The sequence below is a fragment of the Condylura cristata genome, unplaced genomic scaffold (assembly GCF_000260355.1).
Source record: "Condylura cristata isolate star-nosed mole 26May11 unplaced genomic scaffold, ConCri1.0 scaffold00015, whole genome shotgun sequence".
NCBI lineage: Eukaryota > Metazoa > Chordata > Mammalia > Eulipotyphla > Talpidae > Condylura > Condylura cristata.
In genome coordinates this window covers 50425035-50438061 of record NW_004567116.1, presented here as the reverse complement: position 1 = coordinate 50438061, position 13027 = coordinate 50425035, and the positions used below count along the sequence as shown (strand labels likewise).

The following is a 13027-nucleotide window of genomic DNA, read 5'->3' as shown; positions in this document are numbered from 1 at the left end:
GATCTTGGAAGTCTCTCACTAAATTTCTAGTGCTTGAACAAACACAAGGAAGTATATTCCATAAACTGAGCTCGTTGAGAATGGCTGACCAAGCACGAAGAATTTAACAAGGGGGAGAGAGAAAAAAAAAGACATGGTTTGGTGTCAGAAGGGGCATTCCTAATTCTCCCCAAATGCTTACCCACCCTGTGACATGAGCAGGATTAGTAACACTCTCCTTTGCAATTTCCTTTGCAATTTCAGCAGAACAAAGTTATAACAGGTCATTTGTTGCTGACGTAGCTGTATTGAACAGTGTTACAGGCAGATGACTGTGTGACATTTCATAATACTGGGCATGACAGCTTCTTTTTTTTTTTTTTTCTTTTAAAAGTTGAGTCTTGCCGACTGCCACTCAGCAGTGTGCTTTGTCAGTCGGCCTGTTCTGCACTCCACTCTGTCTTCGGAGAATCCTCTCACCACTCTTGCATCTCTGGCCTGTACCCCAGTTCTATATGTATACATAAATACATCTTAAATAAAATGTTGAGCTTGGAGGTCTGAAATGGGGGAAGGGGGTGGTCAGGATTTTTAATGTTGTGTTGCATACACTCTCTGAACTCAGCATTAACAGAAGTATGGGTTAGCGGTATATGATGTGGATACTAGAGCCTTCATCTAATAATTAAAGATCTGTGCCCCCTCTTTTTGAAGGTTAAAACTTTAGTTCCTGTCATCACAAATTAGCTTTCTAGAATAGAATTCTCAAGTTTGCTATGTCCTTTGAAATAATTCAGATTCTGAGGTTCTGAACTGTAAAGCTGTTGAGGACAGATACACCCATTTTCTTGTGATCTGATAGTAGGTATTTTTAGGTTTCTTTCTTTTTTTTTTTGGTGACCATTTTGTCTTTACCCTATTTCTAACTGTCATTTTCAACATTCCCCATTTCTCCTTTTTTTCAGTGTTTGGCACCAGCTGTGCCTGTGCCACTGTTAACTGGGCAACATATCATCTATCTTTTTGCATCCTCAGTTCCCAGACTTGCTTGAGATCCTTTGACATTACATAGGGAGACTTTATGACAGACTGGTCTTCATAAAACATTTGGCCCAAAATTGGGTAGAAAGAAAAAGAAAACCGCTTAAAAACAGAGAAAATTAAAGAGGAGATTTTGAGTTCAAACAATTTTCCTTTTTTGCATGTGTATTTTATTTATTTATTTATTTTAGGGCCACCTGAAAAAAAAGTAATGGTGCACCTAAAGAAGATGAACACTGCTTATGATGACTTCGGCAATTCTGGCCACTTCACCATCATTTACAATCAAGGCTTTGAAATTGTGTTGAATGACTACAAGTGGTTTGCCTTTTTTAAGGTTAGTTTTGTTGGAAAATTTCTTTGTGTTATTAATGATTTGATATCTGAAGTCTCTTCTAATCAGAATGCCCTGAAAATTGTAATTTTAGATTAAAAAGATAAACACTTTTTTTTTTCCCAGGAGAAATTACATGGCATAGTTTTGCCACTTATAAAAAGTGGGATTTCAAAAGATTTTTAAAAGCTATCTATATTTGAATACTTGTAGTCTATCTATATTTAAAATTTTAATTTGCATAAGCACTACTTATTTTATTTCTGTACCTTATTTCTGAAAGTGTTATTTAATCAATTTGCTTTGTTCTGAATCTATAGGAAACACATGGGTATTACATATTTTTTTGGGAATTTTTATGCTGCCCCCTAATCATTGCTTAGTGGCTCTGAAAAATCAAACGAAATATCTCATTGAAATACTATAATGCTTTAAGTAAGATAATACGAATAACAGGGACAACAGCAGACAAAGAGGAGATAACAGTAGATAGTCCTCTGGTCAATTCAAGTAAAACATAGACATTCCAGCTGTTTTCTCCTTTCACTAGGGAAGAACTTTAAACATCTTGTTTACAGTGCTTTCAGGTAGATAGTCAGCACAGATTGCCATACAGCTCAGACATTCTTTTGAAGCTGGTGCCTTTCCTCTTAGCAGAGTGTTGCTTTAAATAAATTACATCCTTAAGCCTAGCTATTTCTTATTACAGAGTAAATAAAGACAGACTTTTTCATAAGATAGTTTTACAGCCCTTGGAACATCTGGTAAGAGTTAAACAATTAAAGAGGCTTGTGGGAAAGTAGAGGGTATTAAAGATGATGAAAGAGAAAGCACCAACAAAAGACTAACTTCTAAATTTATTGTGATTTCTCACATTGGTTGTGATTTAATCAATATGATATGGTGTTACTTCACAGCAACCATATTTCTTATAATAGTACATCTCATTTTTTTTAATTATGAAGGTCATTCTTTAAAAATGGGAAAGGAAAAGAGAGGAAAAACTATTTTTTCTTCACTGGCATTGGCCAGTCAGTGTTTCAACTAGAGAAAACCTTTCTGTCTGTATGAGTTGTTGAAGGCAGGCAATGACTTTATTAGCTGAAGCCCATGCTTGGTCAGTTATTAAATATTTTTAATATCACCCCTTGGTAGTCTACACTATTACTTATTTATGAATACAAGAACTGGGGTACAGGCCAGAGATGCAGGGATTGAAAGGATCCACCACAGAGTGGGGAGCAGAACAGGCAGATCAATGGCTGAAACACACTGCTGAGGGAAGCAGCGGTTGGGTCAGGAGTGGTCTGCCATGCCATGTGGGTCACCCCCCCTTGCCAGGGAGCCAACTCCTGCTGCAGTGGCTGAGGATCACTTCACAGTGCTGTGCCACCAGGGAGGCCCTTTGCCTACCTGTTGGTACTATCTTGGACCCTCCAAAGATTTTTGCCTTCAGATGAGAATCAGTTGCCAATGGAATTGATACACAAGAGATGTTCATGACAAGTGTTGCTATGTACTCCCTCAGGCCTCTTCATTTTTTCCTCTTCCTGTTCTCTACTCTTCCCCTTCCCCACTTTCCCCCCTCACCTTCCTCACTCTTTTTCCTTTCTGCTTAACACATAATAGGCTTTAATCAGTATTTGCTTAATAAATGAAAATGAGTGGATCAAATGCAAGATGGGGAGTTGAATATAAATAAGTAAATAATTTTACCAATTTGTCTTAAAAGCCTTTTCAATCTTCCATACAATTAGTGAAACTGGTGGGAAATTTCTAAAGTTACCATTTAATTACAAGAGACATAATTAGAAACAGAACAGCACTTCCCCTCCTTTAATGTTATTTTTCCAATTGCTTCACTCTCATCTTAAATAGAAATCTGGAAATGGAGGGAACAAAGAGAATGGCTGGTACTAAAGCAGAAATCAGAGCACTTCTTTGTGTTTCTTTATAAGTTTCAGTGTACGCAGAGTGGTATTTTTTCATAGCCTTATAACATTAACCATAGGTCAATAGAAAATCACCTTTTAAAGCCAAATAAGGCTGTTAAGTGTTCTCAGTTTTAAGTGGAAGAGCTAGTATATGAGCTGCCGTCTTGTGAAACTACCTGATCATGTGTCTCTGGGTGACATTCTGTCATCCTGACTTCAGTTTATTTTTTTAAGTGCCCTTTCTCGACAGAGTCATTATCAGGGCCATGTTTTCATTTCCTGTTGAAAAATCAACTACTCCAGTCAAAAGTTAGCTCTTGTGACAAGGGTTCATTTTGATAAGTAGAGTAGATAGTTTTTTTAATACTTTGGTTTTAAAAGTTCTCTTTATATAATCAACTGATTGCAGTTAAACTTTGTTTTGTTGAGTGATTAAACAGCATGTTCTTTTAATAAACCCAAATGAAAGACCATTAGGGAGCAGCCATTAAAAAAAAAAAAGCTATGAAAAGTTGGTTGAATTGACTCAAGGTAATAGGAAAGTGAAGAGATTTTGGTGATACTTGTTAACACAGAAAGTTTTCTGGATTTTACCATAAGTGTAAGGATATTTCATGCTAGGTATGTATCTGAAGAAAAACACAAAATGATTGATTTTTTTTAAATAATTTTGATTAAGTAGCATTGCGTTACATTTTTTTAAAATTGCTGGTGTGACTTATTTAAGTCAGAATCTTCATATACTAACTTAAGTTCACCCCTAAAACAACTCTATGTTTGGTAAATACATTTGATTCCTTTTTCTGATTAAACCAGCTTAATGGGTAAATCACTTGAAAATTTTCCTACAAACTGTAGAAATATCTTTAAATGAAGAATTATTCAAACTTAAGCAGTATTTGTTAAGTGTCTTGTGTGTCTATAACATTCTCTTCTCAGTCTACCTTCACTTCAGGAAATTTTGCTATCTATATCTACATTTGTTACTCTATACATTATTATCTATACACTATATACAGTATTATGTATGTCTGTTGATGTCACAGGTCTACTCATTGACTTTACCCAGACCTTACTTGTTTTTTTTTTTTACTCTTATAGTTATATTTCTTCAAATTTTAATTATTGCTGTTCCTACTTAAAGCTTGCAGAGCATGTGATACTTGCAGGATACTCTTTGGCTCTGATCCACCTTCTCTCCAGAGCTCAACAGAGAAGACAGCTCCATATCCTTCTTTTTGTATTCCAACCTTAAAGCAATTGTCATACCACTTTAATTAGAAAAATGCTTTAGTTATTTCTCCTTATTCAGGAGAAATGTGAAATATGAATATTTCCATGATTTAGAATTTCTAAAGCTTCTCCCTCCCCTTAGTTTTAATGGCTTAAGAAGTTGGGAATAGATGGCCCTCCCTGGTGGTGCAACTGATTAAAGTATAGCACCATAGTATAAGCAGCAGCTGCTTCACAGCCAGTTCAATCCCCTGCCAGGGAATTGACCCAAATAGCGTGGCGGACCTCTTATGACCTGCCTGCTTTTCCCCTCAGCAATATACTTCATCGATCTGTCCATTCTGTTCATCTCTCTTATTTCTGGTGAATCCTCTCATCACTCCTGCATCTCTGGCCTATACCCCAGTTCTGAAAGCATAAATAAATCTTTAAAAAAAAAGTTGGAAATAGAGCAGGGATAGTACTTTTATGCGTATGACTTCAAGTTAAAAGTGTAGTAGCAAATTTCTCTTGACTCTTATTAAAGTCCTGTGTAGTTTGAGTTGGTTCAGAAGCACTATATGCATATTTTTATTCTCTAAATAAATTTTTTATTTATGCATGCAAGAACTGGGGTATAGACCAGAGGGGTGGGAGGTGGGGTGTGGGGTAAGAGGATTCACCAGACACAGTGGGGAGCAGCACAAGTGGATCTATTGAAACCTAGTAAAGGGAGCAGTGGATGAGACAGGAGAAGTCTGCCATGCCATGTGGTTCATCTCCTTGGATGGCAATCAAACGCAGTGACTTCACAGAGCTTCCTTGTGCTATGTTTTAACCCATTGTGCCATCAGATTGGGCCCACATATGTATTTTTAAAGATCCTTTTCCTACTCAGCTTCCTGTATACATTAATTTATTTAAACACTTTGTAGTAGCAACAAACTCAAATGCATTTGGGACCCAACTGAATAGATGCCTAAGCATTTAAAACAACTTTGTTTAAAAGTGTCAGATTAAACCTATAGCAAAACAACCTGTCTTAGAGATATTCAGTTAAAATTTTCTTTTAAAACTCTATACTGACTATAAAAAAGACAGTCTATCTGTAGGACAGTTTAATAGCATTTACAATTGGTTATAATTGGCACAGACAACCAAATTTGGAGTACCTACACATTAAAAGCAGCCTTCATGCTCTATAAAAGTACACAGTAATAAAATAATGTAATAGATGGTTAATTATGCCTAATTATATAAGTGGGTAGGTGTTTTTTTCTTTATTCTTCTACTTGTTCGGTTTTATGATGGACATACATACATACAACTTATCTGTACACATGATCTCTGCCATATTGCCCAAAGGGAGGAATCATGGAAAACAATGGACCCCAAAGACTGTCCTCAAGTTGGACAGGCTTTCTAATTTTTAAGTTCATCTTTACTCCTCTGAGGCTTTAAAATAATCTGACTAGAAAAGGGAACAATAGAGAAAGAACTCAGATTTTACTTGGCAAATTAAGCTATTCAAGAGCTGAAGAAGATGCAAGGATAGAAACAAGATTGTTGCCTGAAAATTTTATGGGCAGTGGCCAAGCCAAAGTCATTGATTTCTAATTGAGTTTTTTTCTTGGGAGCCTGCTAGTCTTATACAAGCTGCAAACTTTAAAAAAAAAAAAAAGCCCTCATTATCATGGGTATTTTTAAAGCAGGTTGCTACTTAAAACAAGAATGGTATGTTGAAATCTGTATCAGAATATGTATTTGCCCATTTTGTGTTCTAGTGATTTGTAAATTTCAAGCTAGTCATAATAGAAATGCCAGTTATATATGTCTACAATAAAGGTTTTGGAAATCATTTTCCATAGTGACTTCTGGGTTCACTTTTAGATGCAACAGTATAGCTTGTAGAATACTTGTTAGTATTCTTAACTTAACTTCTTTTGATATAGATTCAATGTACTATGATCAAAATTATGTCCTTTTTTAAAAATGGGTTTTCTTTTAAGAGCATTTCATTTGAGGGGAAAAGGATCAAAATTTGTATATAATGTTTATGTCACTGCTCTGTCTTCTTTGGTGATGATGCTAATCCCATCATAATGACTCAGTTTACCATTGTAAACTTTTTGTAGGATGTCACTGATTTTATCAGTCAGTTGTTCATGCAACTGGGAACAGTGGGGATTTATGATTTGCCACATCTGAGGAACAAACTGGGTGAGCGTTATTGAAATATTTTCAACTTTTTAATTAAAAATAACTGTTGCTGCTGCCTGGTGGCTGATGCAAATAAATATCTCTTCATCAGAAGGAGAGAGAACAAAATGGGTGCTATTATGGTTTTCTTAGAGTTCTAGCTTGAACCTGCTTACTATTTTTTCACCTGCCTGCACTATTTCACTTTAGTGGCTTTTCACTTACTAAATTCTGTGCTTATATCAAATTAGCTCTCCCAACTATCATACTCATAAGTAATCATAAATCTGAAACGTAAAGATCCAGTTAGGAATAAGGTTGGCTTCAGTTCTGTTTATATCCTTCAAGTACCTATGCTACCTTAGGTAACTCATTTGTCTACTAAAGACTCAGATGGAGGCTGTGAGAATAAGGCATTTTAGGCCTGTCCTATTCTCGAGAAGGTTACACTTCAAGAGAAGCTTGCATTCCTGTCACTCATCCCTGTAAGGTGTTGCCCATAAAACTGGCTCCTTCTTAGGACATTGGATATTGACTTTCCACTCTACATACTTTTAACATTTTCAGAGTTTATATTTAAACCACTAATTTTTCTGAGCCATAAATTCAGTCATATAATTTATTTTAGTTTTACATTGTTGTTCATCTTTGTATAATACTTGATTTCTCCCCTCAGGTGCAATCCCCATAAAATGCCCACCCCCAAATCACCTATATAAGTGAAACCATCTGGTATTTTTCTTTTTCCTTCTAATTTATTTAAGTGAGTATTATTCCTTTCAATTCCATCCATGTTGCTGCAAACGGTGTAATTTTATCTTTGGTTGCTAAGAAGTATTGCTGGTATATATGTACCAAATCTTCTTGATCCACTCATCATTTAAAGTATGTAGGCTGTTTTCCTTTCTTAGCTTTTGTAAATAGTACTGAAGTAAACATTGGAGTACACATTTCCTTTCAAATTAATGTGTTTTTTTTTATCCTTTGGGTAGATCCCTAGGAGTGGAACTACTGGGTCATATGGTTGATCCCTTTATAGTAATTTTAGGGTCCTCCACAGCTTTCCATAGTGATTGGACCAGTCTGCATTCTCATCAGCAATGTAAAAGGGTTCTTTTTTCTACATATCTTTGCCAGTATTTGTTGTTGTATGTTTAGGTTTTTTGTTTGTTTGTTTGTTTGTTTTACATGGGCTGTTTTTCCTGGTCTGAAGTGATATCTCATGGTTTTGATTTTCATTTCCTGGATTATAATTGATTTTGAACATTTTTTTCATGTGCTGTTGGCCATCTGTATTTTGTCTTTGGAGAAGCATCTTCTTACCTCTGCTGCCCACTTTTTGACTAGATTATATGTTTTGTTTTTATAGAATTGTGTAAGCTCTTTGTAGATCTTTGTAAGTAATTTATGTATCATTAGCGTGGAGTGCAGATATGTTTTTCTGATCTTTAGGGTGTCTCTTCATTCTGGTTATTGCTTCTTTTGCTGTACAAAAGCTTTTTAGTTTGCTGTCTCCCCAGCTGTTTATCTTTGCCTTCATTTTCTTTTCTTCAGGAAATGAGACACCAGAGTTGCTTCTGAAATGTATGACATGGAATATTTTGCCTGTGTTTTCTTCTGTACACTGACGGTTTTAGGTCTTACATTTAGATCTTTTATCCATTTTGAGTTGGTCTTTGTGCATGGTGTGAGGTAGTAGTCAAGTTTCATTCTTTTCCATGTAGCAGTCTAGCTATATTCCCCAGCATCATTTACTGAAGGGGTTGTCTTAGTTCCATTGTTCTCTGCCCCTTTGTCATAGATTAATTGTCCATAAATGTGTGGTTTTATGTCTTGATCTTCAATTAGATTCAGTTGGTCTGTTTTTTCTGAGGTAAGTATGTATACCCCTGCTTTCTTTTGGAGGTCATTTGCTTGTAGAATTGTATTTCTGCCCTTCTAATCTATGTTTATCTGGACTCTTAGGTGGTTTTTTTGGGGAAAAACAGAAGGTTAGGTTTTTCTTTTCTAATCAAAATTGCTATTCTGTGCCTTTTATTGGATAATTTAGTCCATTTACATTTAGGATCATTATTGATACATGGGTGTCTATAGTTGCCATTTTATCATTTTGTGTATCCATGAACTTAACTGGATTCTTAATTTATGCTTTCAGGCTTCTATTTCTTTGAGTGGTTTTCTGAAGATTTTGTTTGTCTGAGAAGGTCCTTATTTTCCCTTCATTTGAGAAGGAGAGTTTTGCAGGGTACAGTATTCTTGGCTGTACTTTTTGTCTTGGACTTCTTTGACTGTCTTAACTCCATTATCTTCTTGCGTATAGTGTTTCCTCAGAGAAGTCTGATGTCAGCCTATCAGGTTTTCCTTTATAAGTTGCCCATTTCTTCTCCCTTATCAACATCATTATTTTTTCTTTGTCATGGACTTTTGTAAGCTTCACTATTCACATATCTTACTATAATTCTCCTTTAATTGTGGTATTTGGCATTCATGGCTGTTTTCATATCCTTCTTATCTAAAATTTTGATGAAAAAATGGGTGGTTAGATAGTGAAGTTGATGTAAGCTTGTGATTATTTGCATTTTCAGATAGCAGTATAACATTCCTCCTTAACTTTTCAGTAAAAAAGTATAATGTGAAAAAGAGAACTGGAAACAACTATTAAAAACACCACAACTATACTAACATTTTCCATACTGTCTCATGGACCCACAGTCACCCACACATTTTCTAAGTTGCTCATAGTTGTATTTATGACACTTCATATCGTTAAACCTTGGAACTTTGTCAATCATTGACAAACAGCAGATCAGAGTGATTAAGTAGAGCTGAAACTAAATTGTTTCTTCTGATTTATTTGCTGGTGGTTGAATAAGTTTAGATTGTTTCTCTCTTTTCCTTATTTAGAGTTAATAAAATTCTTAATATACTATGTGGAACTTTAGGAGAAATAATGGGCAATTTTCCTGTAATAAGTTAAAGTTTTTCTTTACCAAAAAATTTTCAGATGTATGGTTTAAGAAATTCTGCCATAAAAACCTCTCTCTATCTAAGATAACTTTTTTCTACCAGTAAAGGTATTCCTACATTTGCTCTGTAAATGGAGTAAATACCCTTGTAATATTCTCACAACACTAAGCCTACCTTTAGAATTTGTAGGGTGTACATTTTTGTGTGTCTAGATTGCAAGAAATTAGTCTGTTTCTTAAGTGCATTTTAAACTATTAGCTTTCTGCAGCAGCAGTTAACTTGGAATGCATCTGCATGTGTACTTGCAGCATGTGTTGCTTAAGCATTTTATTTGTGCATGGCAGCTTTTTTGTAAGTGTATAAAATGCACTATAAAATACCAGTATCTCAAATATTAGCACTGGTGTTATTATTATTTTTTAACTTGAAGATTTTTAAGAAACAATTTGATTCATTTTGGCTTGTAACTTCAGTTTTTATTGTCTTGTAGTTACAAAATAAAGAATCTGTTGAGGGGATCTTTAAAAACTACAACCAAAAGCAAACATTGGGGCTAAAAGGCAGAGCAGCGTGCCCAGTGGACTACTTCTGACACTAGCACAGGCTCCTAGCAACTGCAGTTCCTTCTGGAGTCCTTATGGACATCTAAGATGCAGAAAATTCCTGGTGACAAACCTACAAGGCAGCTGCCTTTCTGAACATTTCCTGGGAAAGCTGCAGCCACCATTTTGGATTGTGACCTACCAGAGACTACGCAGAAAAAAAGGAAAAAGGATCTGCAAGTCTTAGGTGGCTTCGTCATTCAGCCTTTGAATAAAAAGAACTGTGTGCTTCACAATTTATTTTCTCCTTTGAATATTCTTCTGAAATGATTTTTTTCCAAATTTGTGAAAATTTGAAATTTGTATTTTATTTTGTTCACATTGCAAATTTTATTCACAGTTAAAATTTCTTGCTTAAGTGCCTTTGATTTTTTAGTTACCTTATGGAACTCCAGCATTGACTATAAGATGAAAATATGTCTTCAAGTTATCTTGAGATGTATAAAGAAGTTATTGGTGGGACGTGGTTTTGTGGATGACATGTTTATAGTGGGATTATGGGGAGGCTTTCTGAGGTAAGGCAAGTTGCTATAGATTATTTTTTTGTAACTGCTAAAACTCATAGAAACTCAGTATCACTAGCCAGAAAGATCTGATTAATGCTTTTATTTATTTATTTATTTATTTATTTTTTAATTTGGACCATTCTCACAAAAATTCTGTTCAGTGGATGCATTACTAGCTTCATTGAACAGATAGGAAAATTAGTTGTATACAGTATTTAATTAAGCTCCTGCTGCTTCTAATTGTAAAATGATTAGGGTGAGTATGTTAAGGACTTCCAAGTGGCTAACAAAGAAAACCATTTCACAAAAAAAATAGTGACACACCAAGTCACACTGGGGTAGGTTTTCTGGTGAATCCCATCTGTAAATGCCAAGGGTCATAGATTAATGGAATAAAAAGTGGATTGTAGTGACTTCTTTTGAAATTTTAGAATAATTGGCTTGAATCTTAGGTTTCTTTCTCAAATGAGCCCCTTTTCCTAAGCCAGGGTCTTCTTATTTTAGGACAGAATTTACCTTCTTTCCTTTGTACTCAACTTGAAAGAAGAACTTTGTGAATTGCAAATTAAGTATTTGGTAAATTGACTTGCCTTAATTACACTATTGTTCACATTGATTGTAGCCTATTAGCACTTTCCTCCTAAACAATGGACTAGTTTCCTTCTCTGGTTGTTTAGAGGTGCCTAATATCAACCTCAGTTAAGCCAAAATAGGGGCTGTGGCTAATCCATATGTCCAGGAGAACTTTCCTCCTGAGTCCTTGCTTAGGTGGAGAAATTCCTGTGGAAAGCAAGTTGGTTCAGATAACTTTTTATACCTTAGAGATAACTGTTTTACTATTCTGGAAAAGTTCCATCTTATAAAGATGAAGTAATGGGGCCCTCCCTGGTGGCGCAGCAGGTTAAAGCACAGCATTGAGAAGCTAAAGCCACGTACGCATGAATTTGATTCCCACCTGCCCCAGAGGTTACCCGCATAGTGCAGCAGACCTCTTGACCCCCTGCTGCTCCCCACTCTGTCTCTGGTGAAGCCTCTCACCCTCCGCATCTCTGGCCTGTACCCCAGTTCTGTATGCACAAATAAATAAATCTTTAAAACAAACAAACAAACAAAAAGATGAAGTAATGGGATAGCAAGCTACTTGTTCCAGAATAACTTCTCCTTCCCTACCTCTATATCTGGTAAATCAATCCTTCTTTACTCAGGACCTTGATGCCACTCTAAAAGACACCTTTCTCCATTAATGGGGAGAGAAAATGTTGTCCCACTTCCCAGTGTGCTTTGCAGGTACCTCTGCCTTAGTACTAATGCTGTTGTCAATATAATTGTCAGCATGCCATCATTATTCTTCCAGACTTGAAAAATCCTTTATCTTCCTGCTCATCTGTAGCTCATAATGCTCATGGGACTTTAATGGTGCTTAGAAAATGAAACAGACTACTCTTGTAATTCAGAGGTTTTTCATAAGTCATATCAGTATACAGATAGTTCTCATTTCCAGAAGCACAAATCAGGAATTGTGCTCTGTTTATAGTTTTTAGTTCTTTGCTCTAAAAAAAATACCTGCTTCTAGAGTTTTAAATGAGTTTTGTGTTTTCAAACTAATTTTCAGGATGTTAATACTGACAACCGATGTAATGCAATGTTGTATTTAATATGAAATTTAGAAGCAACCTCTACTAAAGTATTTTTTTTCTATTTCTCTAAATAACTGCATCTAAATGATTGTTTTGGTTATGGAAGAGAAGTCTTACAAAATTGCATTTGGTATATTAGACAACCCCACCATATACCAGGCTCTGTTGTTAATTGCCAGCTTTTTATTCTCTGTCATAATTGTCTTTCTTTTCCTCTCATGGTTAAACTCAGTTGAGGACTGGCTTCAACTCTTTATTGACCGTTTTATTCTCTGTGTAAAACATATCACATGATAAATAAGTCTTCAGTAAATATTTGTATAAGAAAGAAACAGTATTTTGTTGTTTTATTGATATACTTTGTAGATATTGTTCCCTTTGTTCCATAGAGACTGTTAGATCATCCTCCCATATTTGTCCAATAGTTTTGTAGCAAGCAGATGAGACTTCGATTTTGGGTTTAGACTTAAAAACAGAGAGTTCTAACTTTCAGAATTATTAAAAAGGAAAGTGTCTCTCAGGGGAAATAGTGAGCTCTGTGTAGCTGCAGTTTACCAAAGTTTGAAAAAGACTGGAACCAGCAGGCTAGGTTCCCACCTGCACAGAGGGTAGTGGA

At 35.5% G+C, this 13027-nt stretch overlaps 1 protein-coding gene across 1 annotated transcript in view; it reads left to right on the top strand.

Annotated features, from left to right (window-relative positions):
• Positions 1–13027, top strand: part of CTSC (cathepsin C) — a 135037-nt gene that overhangs the window by 98960 nt on the left and 23050 nt on the right. The window contains exon 2 of the mRNA XM_004683712.2: positions 1212–1357. Within this exon, the coding sequence (XP_004683769.1) occupies positions 1212–1357 (146 nt within the window). The remainder of the gene's footprint in view (positions 1–1211; positions 1358–13027) is intronic.